This window comes from Gadus morhua, chromosome 13 (assembly GCF_902167405.1).
Source record: "Gadus morhua chromosome 13, gadMor3.0, whole genome shotgun sequence".
Classification (NCBI taxonomy): Eukaryota; Metazoa; Chordata; class Actinopteri; order Gadiformes; family Gadidae; genus Gadus; species Gadus morhua.
In genome coordinates, this window is record NC_044060.1 from 21,354,415 (window position 1) to 21,372,210 (window position 17,796).

The 17,796-nt window shown below is 45.0% G+C and overlaps 2 protein-coding genes across 14 annotated transcripts in view; one reads left to right on the forward strand and one right to left on the reverse strand.

The window, feature by feature from the left end:
* Positions 1–5,477, forward strand: part of cntn4 (contactin 4) — a 120,416-nt gene extending 114,939 nt beyond the window's left edge. Inside the window, exons 20-23 of the mRNA XM_030375772.1 lie at positions 382–568; positions 991–1,103; positions 1,197–1,365; positions 3,005–5,477. Coding sequence (XP_030231632.1) covers positions 382–568; positions 991–1,103; positions 1,197–1,365; positions 3,005–3,096 — 561 coding nt within the window. The 3' untranslated portion in view covers positions 3,097–5,477. The remainder of the gene's footprint in view (positions 1–381; positions 569–990; positions 1,104–1,196; positions 1,366–3,004) is intronic.
* An 847-nt stretch (positions 5,478–6,324) lies between these two features.
* LOC115557557 (band 4.1-like protein 1) overlaps positions 6,325–17,796 on the reverse strand; it is a 74,730-nt gene continuing 63,258 nt past the window's right edge. For 9 of the 13 annotated variants that reach the window (XM_030375447.1, XM_030375453.1, XM_030375445.1 and 6 more), the window contains 9 exons: positions 17,115–17,165; positions 16,211–16,573; positions 15,493–15,621; positions 12,835–12,912; positions 12,055–12,114; positions 11,369–11,464; positions 10,837–10,917; positions 10,113–10,229; positions 6,325–9,825 (listed from right to left, as the gene is read on the reverse strand). In XM_030375447.1, the coding sequence (XP_030231307.1) occupies positions 9,820–9,825; positions 10,113–10,229; positions 10,837–10,917; positions 11,369–11,464; positions 12,055–12,114; positions 12,835–12,912; positions 15,493–15,621; positions 16,211–16,573; positions 17,115–17,165 (981 nt within the window). In that variant the 3' untranslated portion in view covers positions 6,325–9,819. The remainder of the gene's footprint in view (positions 9,826–10,112; positions 10,230–10,836; positions 10,918–11,368; positions 11,465–12,054; positions 12,115–12,834; positions 12,913–15,492; positions 15,622–16,210; positions 16,574–17,114; positions 17,166–17,796) is intronic. The other 4 variants (XM_030375444.1, XM_030375450.1, XM_030375448.1 and 1 more) reach the window with 4 other exon arrangements.

Sequence of the window (17,796 nt, forward strand, 5' to 3'; positions counted from 1 at the left end):
GGGAGGGAGGGAGAGAGAGAGAGAGAGAGAGAGAGAGAGAGAGAGAGAGAGAGAGAGAGAGAGAGAGAGGGAGAGGGAGAGAGAGAGGGAGGGAGGGAGGGAGTGAGAGAGAGAGAGGGAGTACAGGGGGCAACTAGTAGTGAAACCCGGGTCGCTCAGAGGGAAACATTGAGCACTACGTTCTAAGGGAAGAAGCAGGTGGAGCCACCACCCATGTTTTTCGAATCGTCCATTTATTTATTGACAGGATGGCGGTTTGAAAGATAGCATGGAACAAGAGCTAGCATACGGGTCGGAATCCAGCCCTGGTCTGCCTCCCATTGTCTCTTTTCTCCTTCACCGGTATCTCTCTCTACGGTATCAACTCTGTGGATCCTGCAGCTGCGCTATTGGCCCAGGAGTGAGAAGGAGGAGAGTGCCAGCGTGCAGCGCACCGTGGGGAACCAGACGTCCAGCGTGCTGCGCGGGCTGAGAGGCAGCACGTACTACTACATCACCGTCAGGGCGTACAACACCGCCGGCACGGGCCCGCCGGGGGGCACAGTCAACGTCACCACCAAGAAACCACGTAAGCCAGACTGCGTCGCGCAGAGTCTGAAGAACACTGTCAGACGAGACCCAAGCACCACCGGCGAGCCAAAATTGGAATGTCTGGTTCTTGACGTGCTTAAATGGGTCGCGCTGTTTCTATCTTATTATTGAAGACGGCATCAATAAACAAGACATTTTAAAAAAGATTAAAGGAACTAAGCTGAATAGTTGGAGCCACAGCCAGCTCCACACATCTTACATTTTGGCGTGCCGTACTCAAAGGAAGCTACTCCGGGTGGGGTTCTGATATTTGAAACTCAAGACATGCTAGTGCTATTGGTAGTGGTATTGAGAAACTCAAACCACAGCCCCCAGCCAGATGCTGTTCCAGCCCCCCACTCTCATGCTTTCACCATGAAGCGCTGTATGCTTTTTCTTTAACCCTGTTTAACCCTGCAGCCCCTAGCCAGCCCCCGGCCAAAGTGATGTGGAACACGTCCAACTCCAAGATCATCGTGAACTGGGAGCAGGTCAAGGCCCTGGAGAACGAGTCGGAGGTCACTGGCTATAAAGTGAGTCCAGCCCTCTTAGCCTTGCGTGCTTTCAGCATATGTTGCCGTGGTTACCAGGCCACCCTGACCCCTCCCCCCCCTCTCCGTCTGCAGGTGCTGTACAAGAGGAACCGACACAGCCCCGCCAACGTCATGGAGACCAACACGACGTCCGTGGAGCTGTCTCTGCCCACCGACGAGGAGTACATCATCCAGATCAAGCCCTTCGGAGAGGGAGGCGAGGGCAGCAGCAGCAGGCAGATCACCATCCCCAGGATAGCAGGTCAGTGGCACTCCGCTCAGCACCACCGCTGATGGCATCTCTCTCACTGGAATCCATCTCGTCACGAAAATCGACAAAGTGGGTTGTGAGCGATTCACTGATTGGCAAGGACTTTATAGGAAAGTGCTTGTGGAACCGTCCAGTATTTTCTTTTGTCCCTAAATACCACTTTAGTCACCTAGTTTCTAGGGGTGGGAAAGATAATCGATTCTTCGATGCATCGCGATTCTCTCTAGAACGATTCCGTCTCGATGCAGATAAATTAATTATTGCTGAATTTTCCTAATCGAAAAAAAAAGAAAAATAATAATAATGATTGAACTTGTTCGCCTGCTGCAACATTCTGTTCGCCAGAGAGGGATAATTTTGGTAATTTTAAAATTATTTAATTAATCTTCAGTGTGCATTGGCCAATCTGATTTGTCTTGACAGGATTGCGATTCAGCCTACGCATAGCATGCACGCAAACTCACAGCCAGACGCAAGAAATTCTAATTCAGGAGCAGCTTTTTCTTTAATGACATAGAAAATAAAGATTAGAAATAAAATAAAACTGAACCGTATTTTTTACATTATTCCATATTGTTTTGTTAGCAAGCCGCATTGATTATTGCAATTCGCATAGAAAGTCATATTTGTGACAAAAGCTTTCTCTCTAATAAAATATTAGATAAGTTAATTCATCTGTTGATGTCTTTAATGGTCATCACGAAAGTAGGAAGTGATTAGCAAACTCTGAGTAGCAAACTCAGATGTATATATATTTTTGAAAATCACGCATGGAAATGTGCATACATTTTTTTTTTGTATCGAGGTGCATCGATAATCGCTTTAGAATCTAATCGTTGACCTCATATTCGGAATCGAATCGCGAGGTGCCAAGAGATTCCCATCCCTACTTGTTTCCATTGTTACCGTTTTGTCTATGTCACATAATTAAAGGGCAATAGGTTTTTCTGAAAATGCATTGGGAAGTATTGTTCATATCTGCTGTTTTTGAGGATGGGGGGTCATATTCAAATGAATGGTCGTGAATGGATGACCCCTGTTCTAATGGTAAGGTTTGCTTTGTCTCCGGGTGGACACTGTGTTTGAACCATAAATGTCTGAAGTCCACTTGTAAGTAATCCTTACAAGGGAGGAAAACAAAACAGCTAAAGTATGTTTTGTCTAGATGTAACGTAAATGTTGAAGATTGAACAATGTGTTGTACAATCTATGTGAACATTGTCAAAAGATTTGCGTTACCACCCATGACCATTTCAGTCATGCAAGTCCTCACTCAATCCCACTGTCTCCTAGAGTTGACTCGAGAGTTTGTGTGTTCAGACTGCTGCAAACCTTGAATTTGTAAGCATGACCTTATCTGTCATCATTGCAAGTTTTGTATAGAATATATAGGTTTTGTATAGAATATATAGCTTTAACACAAAACAATTAAAAAATCCTACCATGAAAGTAGTAGTGTACTGTAGAACAGTATATATATGTGTGTGTGTGTGTGTGTGTGTGTGTGTGTGTGTGTGTGTGTGTGTGTGTGTGCGTGTGCGTGTGCGTGTGTGTGTGTGTGAGTGTATTTTTCCTGCAGTATGAAGACTAACAGCAACGTCCTTGTCAATGCTCCCTCTTTTTGTCTCAGGTCCCAATGCCATTGGCTCAGCGTCCAAAGTCTCCACGCTGTCTGCACTCAGCACAATAGCGCTGTCGTTCACAGCCCGGACCTCCTTATGACAGACCAGTGCACCCGGCTGGCTCTGCACCTGACCCGGGATGGGTGGTGCGTGGTGGGGAGGGTTGGTGAGGAAGGTTGGTGGTGAGGGTAGGGGAAGCTAATAGCTAAGTAGCCCACTCTGACGTAGTACCTACATCTCATTCATTTGAGTTTTAACGGGCCAAGGGAAAGACATGGTGGAAATGAGGAGGGAAACATCCAAACATACTCACTCACACACACACACACACACACACACACACACACACACACACACACACACACACACACACACACACACACACACACAGATACACATGCACACACACACAAATCAAAAAGAGGGATTGAGATGCTAAGGGAGAGGTATGTCTTGACTCTTGTTGTTACCAAAGCAGCTTTCATAACAAAATATAAAAAAAACGTTCCAATGAAGAAAAAAAAGACAACGAAAACAAACGTCCGTCATTTTGTATGACAAACATGGTTGAGCTTTTATAAATCTGTTTTCTGTTCAATCCACTGGACATTGACTGAGCCCTGCGTGTGTGGCAGGGACGACTGGGACGGATGTTAAGATGTGAACATTGGGCTAGGAGATCTAAACGGACTGGCCCGGGAGGGGCTGTGAATGTTATTTAGAAGTACGCTTCTTCTAAATTCAAATCTTTACTTTATGGTATGTATAACTTTCAAGAATTAGTTCTTGTTTTGTTGTTCAAATGAAACATTGCACTTAAGCCATCCACATCACAAACACCTATTTATTTGTTGTCGTCAAGGTTCATCACTTAATGTAAACCTATTGTTTAAGACCTATTTTTGTCTCCACGGAGACCGCGAAACTCGGACCCCTCCGTTTCGTTGTAGCGATTGCACTGGCGACACACCCCATATGGTTGCCCCATGTTTTCTTTCCGCGTATCTCACCTCTTCTATTTAACACGTCTTATTCTGTAACTTATTTACGACCATGTTGTTAACCGCCCGCGTCTAGAGCTATTCTTTGCCTTGTGTGTGCCTCATCATACGTTTCAAAAATCCTCAGGTCCTTAAAGAGCCTTAACTTGTATGTATATCAACTCAAGAGGAAGGAAATGCAGAGGAAGTCGTTCTCCGTTTCTCTAGAGAGAGAGAGAGAGAGAGAGAGAGAGAGAGAGAGAGAGAGAGAGAGAGAGAGAGAGAGAGAGAGAGAGAGAGAGTAAAGCAACGGCGACGGAGCTGTTTACGTGCTCGCTCGCCCATGTGTCTATATATAGGTATTGTACTTGATAGGGATTCGGTGGGGCCAGGACTCCTTTGTATAATGCTGAGATTATCGAAGATAGATTGAGCGGCAATTTTTTTTTGCTGTTTGGCATGGGTTATTGGCAATATACGAAGCCTGGTACATTTTTATGGGTGTGCAATCTTAATAAAAAAAATATTGCTGCTGACCTGTTGATTTTCCCAATAGTTTTCTGTGCCAGCGTTTGGAGCTACTCTGGCGGCCTGCGGGGACAGTCTGTACGTAGCGTGTAGCGTGTAGTTGGGCTGCATTGTGGGCTACCGGCTACTAAGAAATGTAATATATGCTGTTTTGTACAACGTGGAATCATTTCTATGATGAAAAACGACTTGTTTTCTATGTAATAGGGCTTTTACATCATGCATTGCAACCTCACATCGCAATGACCGCCTCCAGTTTGAAAGCATAGAAGCATTGGAATGTTAGTTATTATGTTGGTGATAATAATGTGGGTGTATTTTTGGTCATTATTTGGTGATTCATCGTGAAATGATTTGTCATTATGGGGAGAAATTGTTTCGTTTTAAAGCGCCACAGCGTTTCTAATGTGAGACATGGCAAAATAAAGTTTTCATTAGCCTTGGTTCCAGTGTTTCATAGTTTTAGGGTTTGACAGTGGGCCTTTTATACTCTCTTGAGTCCTCTCAATACGACAGAGTATCGTCAACAAAGAATCCCATCATGCATCTGGATGTACAAGCCCTATAACATTGTTTCAGGCAGTAGTAGGAGATGGCGAATCAGCATGACTGTACCTTTTCCTCTCTATCCCTCCATCTCTCCCTCTCTCTCTCAATTTCTCTCTCTATCTCTCTCTCCCTCTTGCTCAATCTGACCATGTGGACTGAACTGGCTTCGGCTGACATGTGAAAAGATGAACTCTGTTTCTGTATCTGTGACTGACAGACGGCCGCTCTCCTATCTGTGCTTCGGTCTCTTGTGTGTGGGGGGGAGGGGGGGGGTGGAGAGAGAGAGTCTTACAGTCTTAGAGGTTCCCCTACAGTCTTAGTCTGATGCACATCTGGCCTACAAATCATACATGTGTTCACATGGAAGGTTCCCTCTGTTACTGTTGGTTGTTTATACTGTGTTAATAAAGATTATCGATTTATAGAACGTTGTCCTCGTCATTCATTTGATCTGTCCCGTGCTTGAGGTAACACAGTCTGCACCTCAGGGAAATTGCACTGTTTAGCTCAAGTGGTAGATCAAGGTATTACCACTGCCAGGATGGATAGGGGGTACAATTCCCACGGGGACTGCCCATGCTAATGATGTAGTCGTGGCATTGTCAGACACTTGGGTCAGTATCCAACTAATGGGTTGTATATAAATAACACACATTCTGTATGGTTGGTTCTCTGATTTTGGCCAAGAGGAGGCTCTAATTGAAGGTGAAGAGGAAGTTTTGGAAATAACAGATCAACAACTGAGGAGCCAATCACATGGGGCCGAAACCCATCCAAAAATAAATGCATTTGGAGAAACTGAGAAGTCGCTATTTTTTTTGCTAAACACATCATTTCCATGCATGCTAAACCATACTTGTGAATAAGAGATAAGATAATATGTTTATTTTTTCTATTCCTTTTGACAGCAGCACAGACCAGGTGAAACATCCCATTAGCCTAACGAGTTCTCTTGTTTCTGTCATTCAAAGATTAGACACTAGATGGCGCCAAAAGAAAAGACATCCTTCAGCTCATGTGCACTCAAAGACTTGGGTACATGCAGATAATGCCTAGGTTTGGTTTATGTTGTTTCTAATGGAAACAATTCACACGTTTCAAATGTCTCGATTACAGTTGTCATGTTTCGATTACTTTCTAAGGGATTTTGAAGCAACAGGAAACATTTGAATCGTATAGCTAGAATCACAATGTGTCATTTTGGCTAATTTTGGTATCATCTAGAGACAGACTATTAAGTTATGGACTTCAGTCATTCCATGAAACAGAGATTTCAATAATACTGAGACATTTATTTATGCATGTAGCTTTGTCATTGAGAATGCAAATACAATAAATAACACATCACCAAGCACTAGGGAATATAGAGCAAAAGTCTATCTGGAATTCAAAGTGGAAAGGCTAAACCATTAGTCATCTTAATGCGCATCACAAAACTAAAGAAAAAAACACAACCAAAAGGTGCTTGGTTCTGTTGTGAGCCTTCATAACGATTGCCTTTAATCTAATCTGATTACAACAAGAAGCAAATCCCTTGTCCAAACATCAACATCCGCCCTGCATCACAGTCTCAAACGACACCTTTTACGTTCAAAACAGCTGATCTCAGTTTGATGAAGAGGAGGTCAACTCATTCTCAGTCAACCTTGTTGTGTGGATTAGCAGCACTTTCAACCAAGCACTGATAACTGGTCATGGGCCTTTTCACCATTACGCCATCTTGGTTCTAAATGCTAGCTGGGTGGGGGGAACTTAATTTATAGCCAAGATGGAACCAAGATGGCCGCATGTTTCTAATGACATGACTCCCTGCGTAAGGCACCCATCCATGTGACAGTTGTCCTATTACCTAGAACTCAAACCCTGCAATGAGTCAAAGACCAAACGACTTCCGGTACTTCAACTTCCACATCCTAGTCCATTGGGAGTGTATTAAAGTGTGGTTAATTATATATAGTAAAGGCCTTCCACACATTAACTCTTAGAGCACCATTAAATCTTCCCATTAAAAGCCCCCCCTCCCATGCTTACGTAAAATAATAACTTTATACGGTGTGAAAAGGTCCAATAATAGATCCAGTTCCATTCAGCTTTCTTCTGACAGTATCTGTGCTTCTACTGCAAATCCCCCCCAATCCTTCCCAGCAGCGGCCATTTCACAAGATTATTATTATACATTTTTATAAAAGAAAGTAGTCAAATCAAATTTACAAATCGTTTGGAAGGGATTTTACATACTCAAACACACATACACACACACACACATGCACACACACACACACACACACACACACACACACACACACACACACACACACACACACACACACACACACACACACACAAACACACCAATAGCAGGTAGTATTTCCACCTATGGTGGTGATGGAGGAAGGAAGAGAGGAGGTGGGGGGGAGTATGTTGAGTTATAAGGGGGAGACAAAGCCATGGTCCATTTTAGTGTCACACAAGCCTCCCTAATCTTACGTAAGTACGTTATCGGATTTGGTTGTATTTGACGTTCATAAAGAGTAGTTCACAGTGTTGCCCAGCGAGATCGATAGCGAGAGGATGGCAGTTTATTGCAATTTCGTATTTTTACAAGCAGTGTAATTCACTGCTTGGAATGACAAGGGACAATGATAGAGCAACTCTGCTGAGCGAGCATTCAGTTTTTTTATATATATATGTAGATAATAATAATTGAGATGAGCAATGCATAGTTTCGTATTAAAGGTTCTCCAGAAGTTTTTTTTCTTTCTTTTGTTTACAACCTCTACCTTAAGTGGCTATGGAGTAAGATGGGGCTTTTGCGTAGGTCACACTACGAATTCAGGCTTTGCCTGTTGGGAAGTAACAAACATAAGCACGAAAAAACAATGAAGGAAAAGAGGAATGGGATAGAATGGGCTCCACACTCACCATTTATAAATACATATTACAACTGTATACACCATAACCACCATAACTTCTATCAAACCAAAAAATCCAATCAAAACAAAACACAATGTCCATTGTACAATCCTGTCATCATGGGCAACAGAGCAATGCTTAAATTATCCATATATTATCCATCAGCATTAGCAACTCGCCAAAACTGTGACGGACAACATTGTGTTGATTTCATTGGGAGAGTTTTTTTATAGAGTTTAAGCGAGGCCTTTGTAGCACAGCGATGAACACTCAAGCTGCACTGCTGCTGTCTGCCGCCTGGGACGAGTTGGCAGCTCTTCTTCCTCTTCGCCTTGAGTGACTTGGGGTTCTGTTGTAGAGAGGACAGCCAGGACCAAAACACTCAACACACCACGGACTTCCTCCGGTCTGCATTCATTGGTCAATATCACACTTAAAAACTCCCGCAGCCCAAGATGACAGCAATTCATCACCGCATTCATGATGGCAAAGAAAATAATAAAATAAACATATCACCACGCTTCTCAAACATATGAGATGAAACATTATATTATATAAACTTTCTCTATTATTTTAAATGTAAATCATATATATAAAAAAAAAAATCCATTCAGCACACGCCACTGGCATTTTTCGTTCACAACCGGTCAGATCGTTGAAATTAAACGGTAAAGGAGGAGGGGGCAAGCAGTATTCTGTCCACCGCAGACTCCCACAGAGTGGTCTGGGTGTTGTCTTCAACAGTCTTTCTCAGCAATTTGCTATAGCGTCGATCAGGACCTGCTATTCATATCAAAGGTGGGGGAGTCTGCTTCTGCTACACAAGGGGTCGGGAGGATGCCCACTCCACAATGTTCTCAGCGCTTTTTCTGTGGTTCATCTAGACATGTCCGTGGTTAATTTTTCATTCCCTTGGCTATTGTTGTGACATGCAGATTATAATTATTTTGTCTAATATGATACACGTTTCATAAAGAAGCAAACACCGACATAAATTATCATCCTCTATAATTGTTAAAAATGTAAAAAGCTATAAGGACAGCAGTTGCTAATATATACTTGAGGGGGTCAAACCGATGCAGACGGCAAGCATTGCTCTCCGTTTGTCCACGCCCACACCCTGTAACACCGCGTCCTTCTCATTCGCCTCAGCTCTGCCTATTGACTAGGTCTGGTCGGATAAACATATTTCACTTACGATGTCATGTCAACTTGAGGAATCCAATACCATGGCACACAGGAGAAAAATAGTATTTGTGTGTGTGTGTGTGTGTGTGTGTGTGTGTGTGTGTGTGTGTGTGTGTGTTTGTGTGTGTGTGTGTGTGTGTGTGTGTGTGTGTGTGTGTGTGTGTGTGTGTGTGTGTGTGTGTGTGTGTGCGCGTGTGCGTGTGTGTGTGTGTTTTTGTGTGTTTGTGTGTGTGTGTCTGTGTGCGTGAGTGCGAGTGTGTGTGTGAGTTTCTGACGGCGGAGTCATACCTGTAGCAACCCATCGACTTCCAATACAAGCTATTCAGAGTCAGGTTATGTATAAACAATAACAGCTGTCAGTCATGACAAAATGTCTGCGCTCTACAACTCAGCAGGTAAAAAAAAGGGTGGAAGAGGCGAGAGAGAGCGGTACCACTGTGATCCGTGGCACAGGGGTGTTTGGGTGGTTGGGGGCGGGGGTTGGTGGGATGGGCAGGTGGGTGGGTTGGCCGGCCCAGAATCCATTTCAGAGTTAATGTGGCCAAAGGACGGAGGACGACTGCTATGGAGGAGGTGGGGACGGAGTAGGACCATCTGCTGGGGTCCAGTTCCAGGGGTCCATTTACGGCCCCTGGGACGGGCGTCCGGGCACCGCCCGCAAGGGATCAGGACTGGAGCGAGACGGGGAAGCACAAAAACCACACAGGGGGAGATAAAAATACATTCAAATTAAAATAAAGTACAAACAGAAGCTCGACTCTCATGCGATTCACCACAGGAATGCTTCATCCGCAATGAAAAGTTTGGTGAAGCGCAAACTATGGAGTATTGTTTTTCCCCTGGAGCTCTATGTTCTTCTAGGAGACAGATTGAGCTCTACCCCCCCCCCCCCCCCCCCCCCACCCCCGCCTCTCCACGGATGTAATCTCTCTGCACAGAACTGCTCGGAGCCACATACCTCTGCGCTCCTCTTGATGTCCTCGGTGGGGGACTCAGTTTCCCTGATCACCACCGCCTTGGTTACCAACATGTCTGGATGCTGCTGCTTAGCCTCCTGAATGGCCATGGCCAGAGCCTAGGTGGGCGCACACACACACACACACGCACACACATATGCACACAAGCAGACACACACACACAAACGCACAGGTACACACACACAAAACGATTACATCGATCAAGCGGCTCTCTGGGAGCGGTTAGAACACACGCAACGCTCTCAGGGAGTGGGAAATAAGCAGTGAGACGGTGGTGGTTGAAAGGAAGGGACGGACTATGTGTCAGGGGAGAGGATAAAGTCTCAGAGAACAGGGAGCAATTGAAAGGTAACATCCACCTGGGCCCTCTTACTTTCTGGGGGCAAAATAGAGTAAGAGCTTCACACCCTTTTTAAAATGTCCTGCTGAGATTTTTCTCTTCCTTTGTCAGATCTGGCGATTGCATCTTGGATGGGGGGCATTTCAATAAAGGCCTGTGAAGCCCAGTGGAATTCTAATTATGACAAGGCATTGGGCAAGTCAAATTAATTTCACTTGACTAGAGGGCGCTGTAAAATCGAGTTTCCCTTGAGCGTTTCCAACACATCTTGAAAGTCAGAAAAAATAACACAATCAAATGGCGGGTCTGTTTTCACGGGACAACATAATGAACAGTCAACACGGTTTGAGAGGTGTGTTCCTTACCTGATGTTGGTCTACATCATCGTCTCCGGTTATAATGATCCTCTTCTCGATTCTGGTCTCAGAGTAGCCTCCTTTCACCGTCTGGAGGACAGGGATTATATTAGGTTCCGCCTGCCAGGGACTACACTCGCTCAGTCCCTTCTCATTTGAATCACACAAACAGCCAAAAGGCAAAAGGCTTCCATTAGACTAGTCCATGGATTTTAATTCCAACCAAATCCAATAGAGGGGGCCGAAGACTTTACATACAATCAACTTCATATATTTTTACACCATAAAAACAAATCAGTATCCAGTCCACTGCCATTTAGTGTCATTTCACATAAAAAAATACTCAAACTGTGGTGGTGGTGCTAAAAACATATATATACATATATATACATATACAGATATATACATATATACATATATACATATATATTTAGAACCACCTGTTTTATGATATAAAAATATATTGATATATTTATTTATTTATTTACTTATTTGGGTCCTATTGTTGTAAGACCCGAATGGGGGTATTGGTGACCGTTACCTTGGTAACTTGAGTGGTGGTCGCCGAGGTCACGTTGTCGGCGGTGACGGTCAGAGGAGAAACGATGGCCTCTCTGCCCAGCGGTCCTTCTTTTACCTGAGGGACAGGTGAACAGAGTCACACAACTAGCACTACACAGAGACATACGCACACACACACACGCATGCACACACACACACACACTTGAATACAAACACACGCATATACACATGCACACCCACTTAAATGCAAACACATATGTATAACTACACTCAAATGCACAGATATACATGACATATGCACACACATGTACACATGCACTCTCAAATAGACACAAACTCACATAAATATGTATGCTCAAATACACACACACACTCTTGAACCATCAAATACACACATACTGCAGTTCAGCAGCCAAATGCTAACCGACAGGCGACCGCAGACAAACGCTCAGCAATAACAAACAGAAACTATTTGAGCCAATGTTCCTGTGAGCCCTATAATCACATGCATGGACAACAATGCTGGCATATTAAGCTTTGACATTTCTCATGTGCCATTCATCCAGTGGGCTGTTGGGTGCAGATTACAGTTATGACACAGGCAAGGAAGCAGTCTGCCAGCCATTGAGCTCTCACAGCGGAGGGGAAATGGAACAGCAGCCACTGCCATTTTGTCAAGTACAATTCTCATGTAAATATACGTACCGGGGAGCCATTTTGTTTTAAGATTACAGGGGCCTCCTTGCGGCTGGCAGTTCTGGACTTCTGAGGAGAAAGAGAGAGAGGGACGGAGGCAATTATATTTTAATCGTATAATTTCAGGGAGAAAATATTAAGTAATTATAAAGACGTGTTCTCTTTTGAAATGTTCCCAAATTTGGGAAGCAGGCATAGAGATAATAAGACTGAAGGAATACGTTGCAAAGGCAGATAAGGGATCGCATCAGGAGCAGCACGCACAATAGGAATATGTAAATGAGATTGTGAGACAGAAGTCAGGCCAGGGAAATAGCATGACCACTTGCAAGGCAAAATTGTATATATTAGAGGGCAGGAGTATTACAGGAGTATTGTATATTTCTTTAACAGGATGCTGTGCCATAATAATGCAGACAATCTTGGTTCCAGGAAATAGGGTCATGTCTAATGGATCAAGCATTCCACAATGCATTGGACGCACCCATTGTGCTAATGGTAATAAATTATAACAAGACATTTGCTTTATTTATTTGCAGCACCACATGCAGACAATATGGGATTTTGGTAATTTGGCAATGTAATTAACAACTAAGCTACATCTGTTGTCAGTTTACACAATGCCTCCTTTCAAAAATCCACAAAAGCAGCATTTCAATGTTAAACAGTGCGACACAATTCAAACTCTGAGCCCCTGAAGTGAGAGACTCACTCTGACATGCAGACAAACAGGGAAAACACGAGCCAAGCCTTTGTTCCTTTTGAGTTAAACCATCGAGGGACACATACCATGTCTCCCTCTGGTGGTGATGCTGCGTCAGTGCAGGAGACCATTGTCTCCATACAGTTGACGTCATCCTCTGTTTGCTGCAGATACACACACAGACGCTACCGTTGATCACTCTGCGACTTTCATTTATGACCCCCTACGTTTTCATCATCGACTCACCTCTGAGCTCATACATCAAATACCCCCTCAAGATTATTGTCACAGTTCATCTGGTGCATTCGCTCAAAGCAATTTTAATATGGCACCTGTGGGCCAGCCTCAGAGAAAAATCCTGCCTCTGGAGATGAATGAAAATTCCCGCCCGCTTTCATAATCCTCATTAATTTCCTGTCAAGACCTTAATCACTCCATAACGACTGCGTCATTCCATTCATGTCCGGTCAAAGAGGCTTTAATGTCTTTGAATTCCAAAGAATATATTCTAAATGTTCTAGTTCATAGCCAATATTGAGGCTCTGGAAAGGTCCCAGCTGTTTCCATTAGCAGTCATTGTTCAATGACTTTGTGTTTGAGATGTATTGCCAAAGATTCACCACTAGTGTAAGGACGGGCGAAATGCTTGGCCTTCCCAAGAAAACACATTTGACCGTCTGCAAGCTTAAAGGGCCGCCAGGTCTGGTGTTGTATGGACCCCACCATACAGCCTACTCCTACCTCAACTGTACCAACTGGTAGGCAGACCAGTTGGTACAGTCCAGTGGTCCAGTGATGTATGGACCCCACCATACAGCCTACCCAGTGCTTAATTTGAGGGGGAGCAAGGGGGAGCGCGCTCCGGAAGCTCTGACGTGCGCTCCGCCAGCTGGATCTTGAGTGTGTGTGTGTGTGTGTGTGTGTGTGAGGGGCTAATACTGTGTGCATGTGTGTGTTTTGTTCAGATGTGCAGCAAGAGAGGTTGGACTTGGAGTGACGTGAGTCGGTTGAGTGATGTGTGATAAATCTGCGAGGAGTTAGCGAAAGTAGTGAACTTTATTATTATTATGGTTTTTGTGGTATTCTGGTATTGTTCTGGTTAATAATATTTATCTATTTGTTAACGTGGCCAAGTTGTCATGCCAGATTGTTGTTCTAACTAGGCCTACTGTAATCTATGAGGTAGCCTATCTATTTGTTTTCATCTTTTGATGCGACGGAGATCCATTTTCAAGGACTTGGTGTATTTTGTTGTGTTGAGAATACAATGACTCAATGACGCACCTGCGAGTGCATGACATATTCCTCAACTGTTAGGAGCTCCCACTTGACAAATTAAGCACTGAGCCTACCCCTACCTTGACTGTACCAACTGGTACGCAGACCAGTTAGTACAGTCCAGCGGTCTGGAATGCGCTGATTTGGAATGTGGCCCCATATTTCGTTAAAATGGGCCAAGTTATCTCCCCTTTCTCTGCCTTGCCCGCCCAGAGAAGTTGGCCCGCCAATGAGACAATTAGCTAAGACCTTGAGAGCGCCACATGTGTGTGTGGTGATTACACACACTGTAACGCAAGTGTTGAACACTTCTTTGTTATTTGGATAACCGTTCTGCTGTTGGTGTTATGGCGCTTAACACGTCGGTTCTTTGACGTCACTGGTATTTCAACAATGAGACTGTAGTGGGGGTTATCTCAGCCATGGTTGAGAAGGAATTGGGGGAAAGGAACTTGACTCCCTGAAGTACATGAACTGCGACATGCTGCCCGCCGCCCGCTGCCGTGAGGCACCACCGCCGCAGAGCACCACCGTCCAGCAGCAGGCAGCGTGCGGTTCAGGCTACTTCAGATTGATGGGCAAGTGGAAGAACCAGAGACGTCGGAGAACACGACGCAGTCGTTTCTGATTCATAATATCGACTGGAGGCGCACACAGCTTTTGGCCGTGATAATATGTATTTTATGATATAGATATCTATGTATTATATGATATTATTTAGATATAGAGCTCCAGGACTGTAGCGCAAGTGTTGTAGACATCTTTGTTATTTGGATAACCGTTCTGCTGTTGGTGTTATGGCGCATAACACTTCGCCGGAGTGTTGTAGAATATTGACAGAACACGGCAAAAGGCTGTGCGCCTCGCCATTGCGATTCATCCACTGTAAATAGAGCGCATGGTACCGTGGCCGTAAGCTGCTCAGGGCCACACCCCCACCCTCCTCCTTGACCCTCCTCTCTCCTCCTCATTTGCATTAAAGCTACAGACACCGAAAGGGCGCGTTTAGGGAAAGCTCAATGTGCGACTGGCTCGTAGTGGCTGTAATTCTGCACCACGGCTGAATTTCGATATACTATCAAATACTCTGTTAGGGGCCCACTAATATCTATATTAAAGCATCCATAAAGTAGCATGCCATGGGACCTTTAACAAAATCTTTCACTCAATGTACGATGAATAGTGAAATAATTAGGCAGGAGTCAGAGCTTCACTACATGCGGACAGGTGCAATGTGTCAAAACTGCTGTCAGTCCCACCCTACTGTATTGTAGCATTTAGCTGAGCTACACAGGCACAGCACGCAGCTCCCGGCCAATAAGCAGGAGAGCATCAGAAACAGTCAAAGTTTGTCTGGGATTTTAACAGTAACCGAGTCCTTATTGGAAAACGCCAGGTGGTAATAAAGTGGTGCTTCGATTAAAGTGTGGGAGAAAGCGGGCGAAAGGTGCTCTCTCTACACCTACCTGAGGCGAGACGTGTGTTGCGTGGGAGGGGGTCTCCGAGCCATTGGTGTGGGGGTCCGTCTTGGAGTCGGCCTGTCTCAACATGTGGGCCATGTTGATGGCGCTGGCATCTTTCCTAGCCACAGGGGGCTGGGTGAGAGACAACAACAGCCATGGTGAACAACCCATTTCCTCTCTCGCGCGCGCGCTCTCTCTCTCTGGAGGTGTGGTGAGGAGACTAAGTATATAAGTATCAATATATAAGAATTGACTCCTTAGGAGACTCAATTCTTGTCATGTTGCACAACGTAGACAGTGTTTGTATTGATATGCTTAGTGTATTGTTCACTTCATTTGCCTATGCTGTCCTGTCATTGTACGTCACACTCAAGCACACATGAAATGACGTGTTTAAAGGGGTCGAATGGGAAATTATTAAAACCAAACTCATTGCAACCTATTGTGAAATTAACCTAAGAAAAGCAATAACATACGAAAACAGGAAGGGAGCAGAAAAAGGCCTGGGGAAAACGGGAATGTAAATCTGTGAACAAAAAGTGAAGAATCAAAACAACAAAATTGCCAGGTGGCTGGTGGCAGGTGGCAGACGGCTCGGCCAATCCCATGGGGGGTAGGTTAGGGTAGGGGGGGTGGGAGGTGGTGGCTGGAGGTTGGGGGAGGCGATGATGGAGCAGGAAGCAGTGTGAACCCCCCCCCCCTCCTTCGTTGATCTCTCTACCTCATGGTGGTGTGAGCGCCCCTCCTGGGGTTTCTCCTCCACGGGGGACCGGTCGTGGGAGCCCATGAGCCGTGCCGAGTAGAAGCGGGAGTTCTCCTCAAAGTCCGGCCGCCCCACCTCGGGCAGCTGCTGGTGCTCGGGCCCCAGCGCGTGAGACATGCCCCGGGCAATGTCCTCCGCGCCCGAGTGGAGGTCCGTGAGCACGGTGAAGTCCACCTCGGCCTCCAGGCTGGAGGTGGAGCTGACCGTCATGCTGGAGCACTTGCGCTCGATGCTGAGCTGGGACTCCCGCATCGAGGCCAGTGTGTCCCGCTCCAGGTCTTCATCGTGGGTCAGGGCAGCACTCTTATCCCCTAGCTCCCTCTGATGATGCGAGTACGACCGAAGAGGGAGAGAGGTGGTGAGGGTTGGGGGCCAGGTAGGACACGGTTGGGTGCACGGTGAAGGGGGTGATGGATGCCGGATGGTTTCCATGGTGATCCAATCAGGGGCGTGCGATCGAGATGGATGTGCGTCGCTCATTCACGAATTCACGATTCAAAATGAAGGCATGCAGTGAAGTGCGGTGATGGTTGAATTCAGAGGACGTTGGTCTTGCAGTCATGCGGTCATAATTGAACAGACGGGAGTCGGACGATGAAGATGTGGAATAACAGCGTTTGAGGAGGACAACGAATGGTTGTCCGGAGGTGTGTCCAAAGACGAGGGAAACATTCCATCCTCAAGTGAAACATTCGCCGATGAAGAAACAACAAACAACAAAGCATCTGTGAGCATGCAGTTCACAGATGAGAAATGACAAAGACACTTGGAAGGCAGGACTTGGGATGGTCTTTAGACAGTACAGGATGAGACAATGTGAAAATGAGAAAATGTGTTAAGTGTGTTCAAATAAATGAATAACCTTAATGTCGGCAAAAGGCTGATCGTAAATTCCAGGCGAGGAGACAGGTTCCTGCAGAGGGAAGAAGACAACAAGCAAGGGGAATTTCCAGGTTAGCGCAAGAAAATGTCAATCAAATCCTATTACAACTACCATAGTGGGTTAAGTCTGAGTGTATAGTCACATCTCATGATGTGAAATGCCAAACAACATGACTCTGTTCCCCATTGACCAAAGTTGAAGTGATTTGATTCAAAATCGCAATCCGAAACACCTGTTTTTTGCCAACAGGTGCTTGCTGGCAAAGCTGTCTGCCATTGAATTCTATCAATTGGAACACAGTCTGTTGGTTCGGTTGATCCGGTTTGAAGGCCCATTCATTCTCCAAATGATCTGGCAATATACTAAATGTACTGAAAGGATCAAACTGGATCCAAATTGAATGTGGTTCCCTTTCATTTAAGATTCAAGCATAAATGTCAAGCTATAGTTAACCACTCCAGTTAACTATAGAGGTCTGGTTCTTGCAACAAATGAAAGCAAAATCGATCTACAGCTAAGTTTTCCCTGATTTGGAAATTGAAAGGACACCATTGTGCATCATGAAAAGGCTTCCAAGGCACCTGTTGAGCAAATAACATAATAACGTCATAAGTGTGTCTAACTTAATGAACCTTGTCATCCCAAAGAAGTCAAGTTCAAA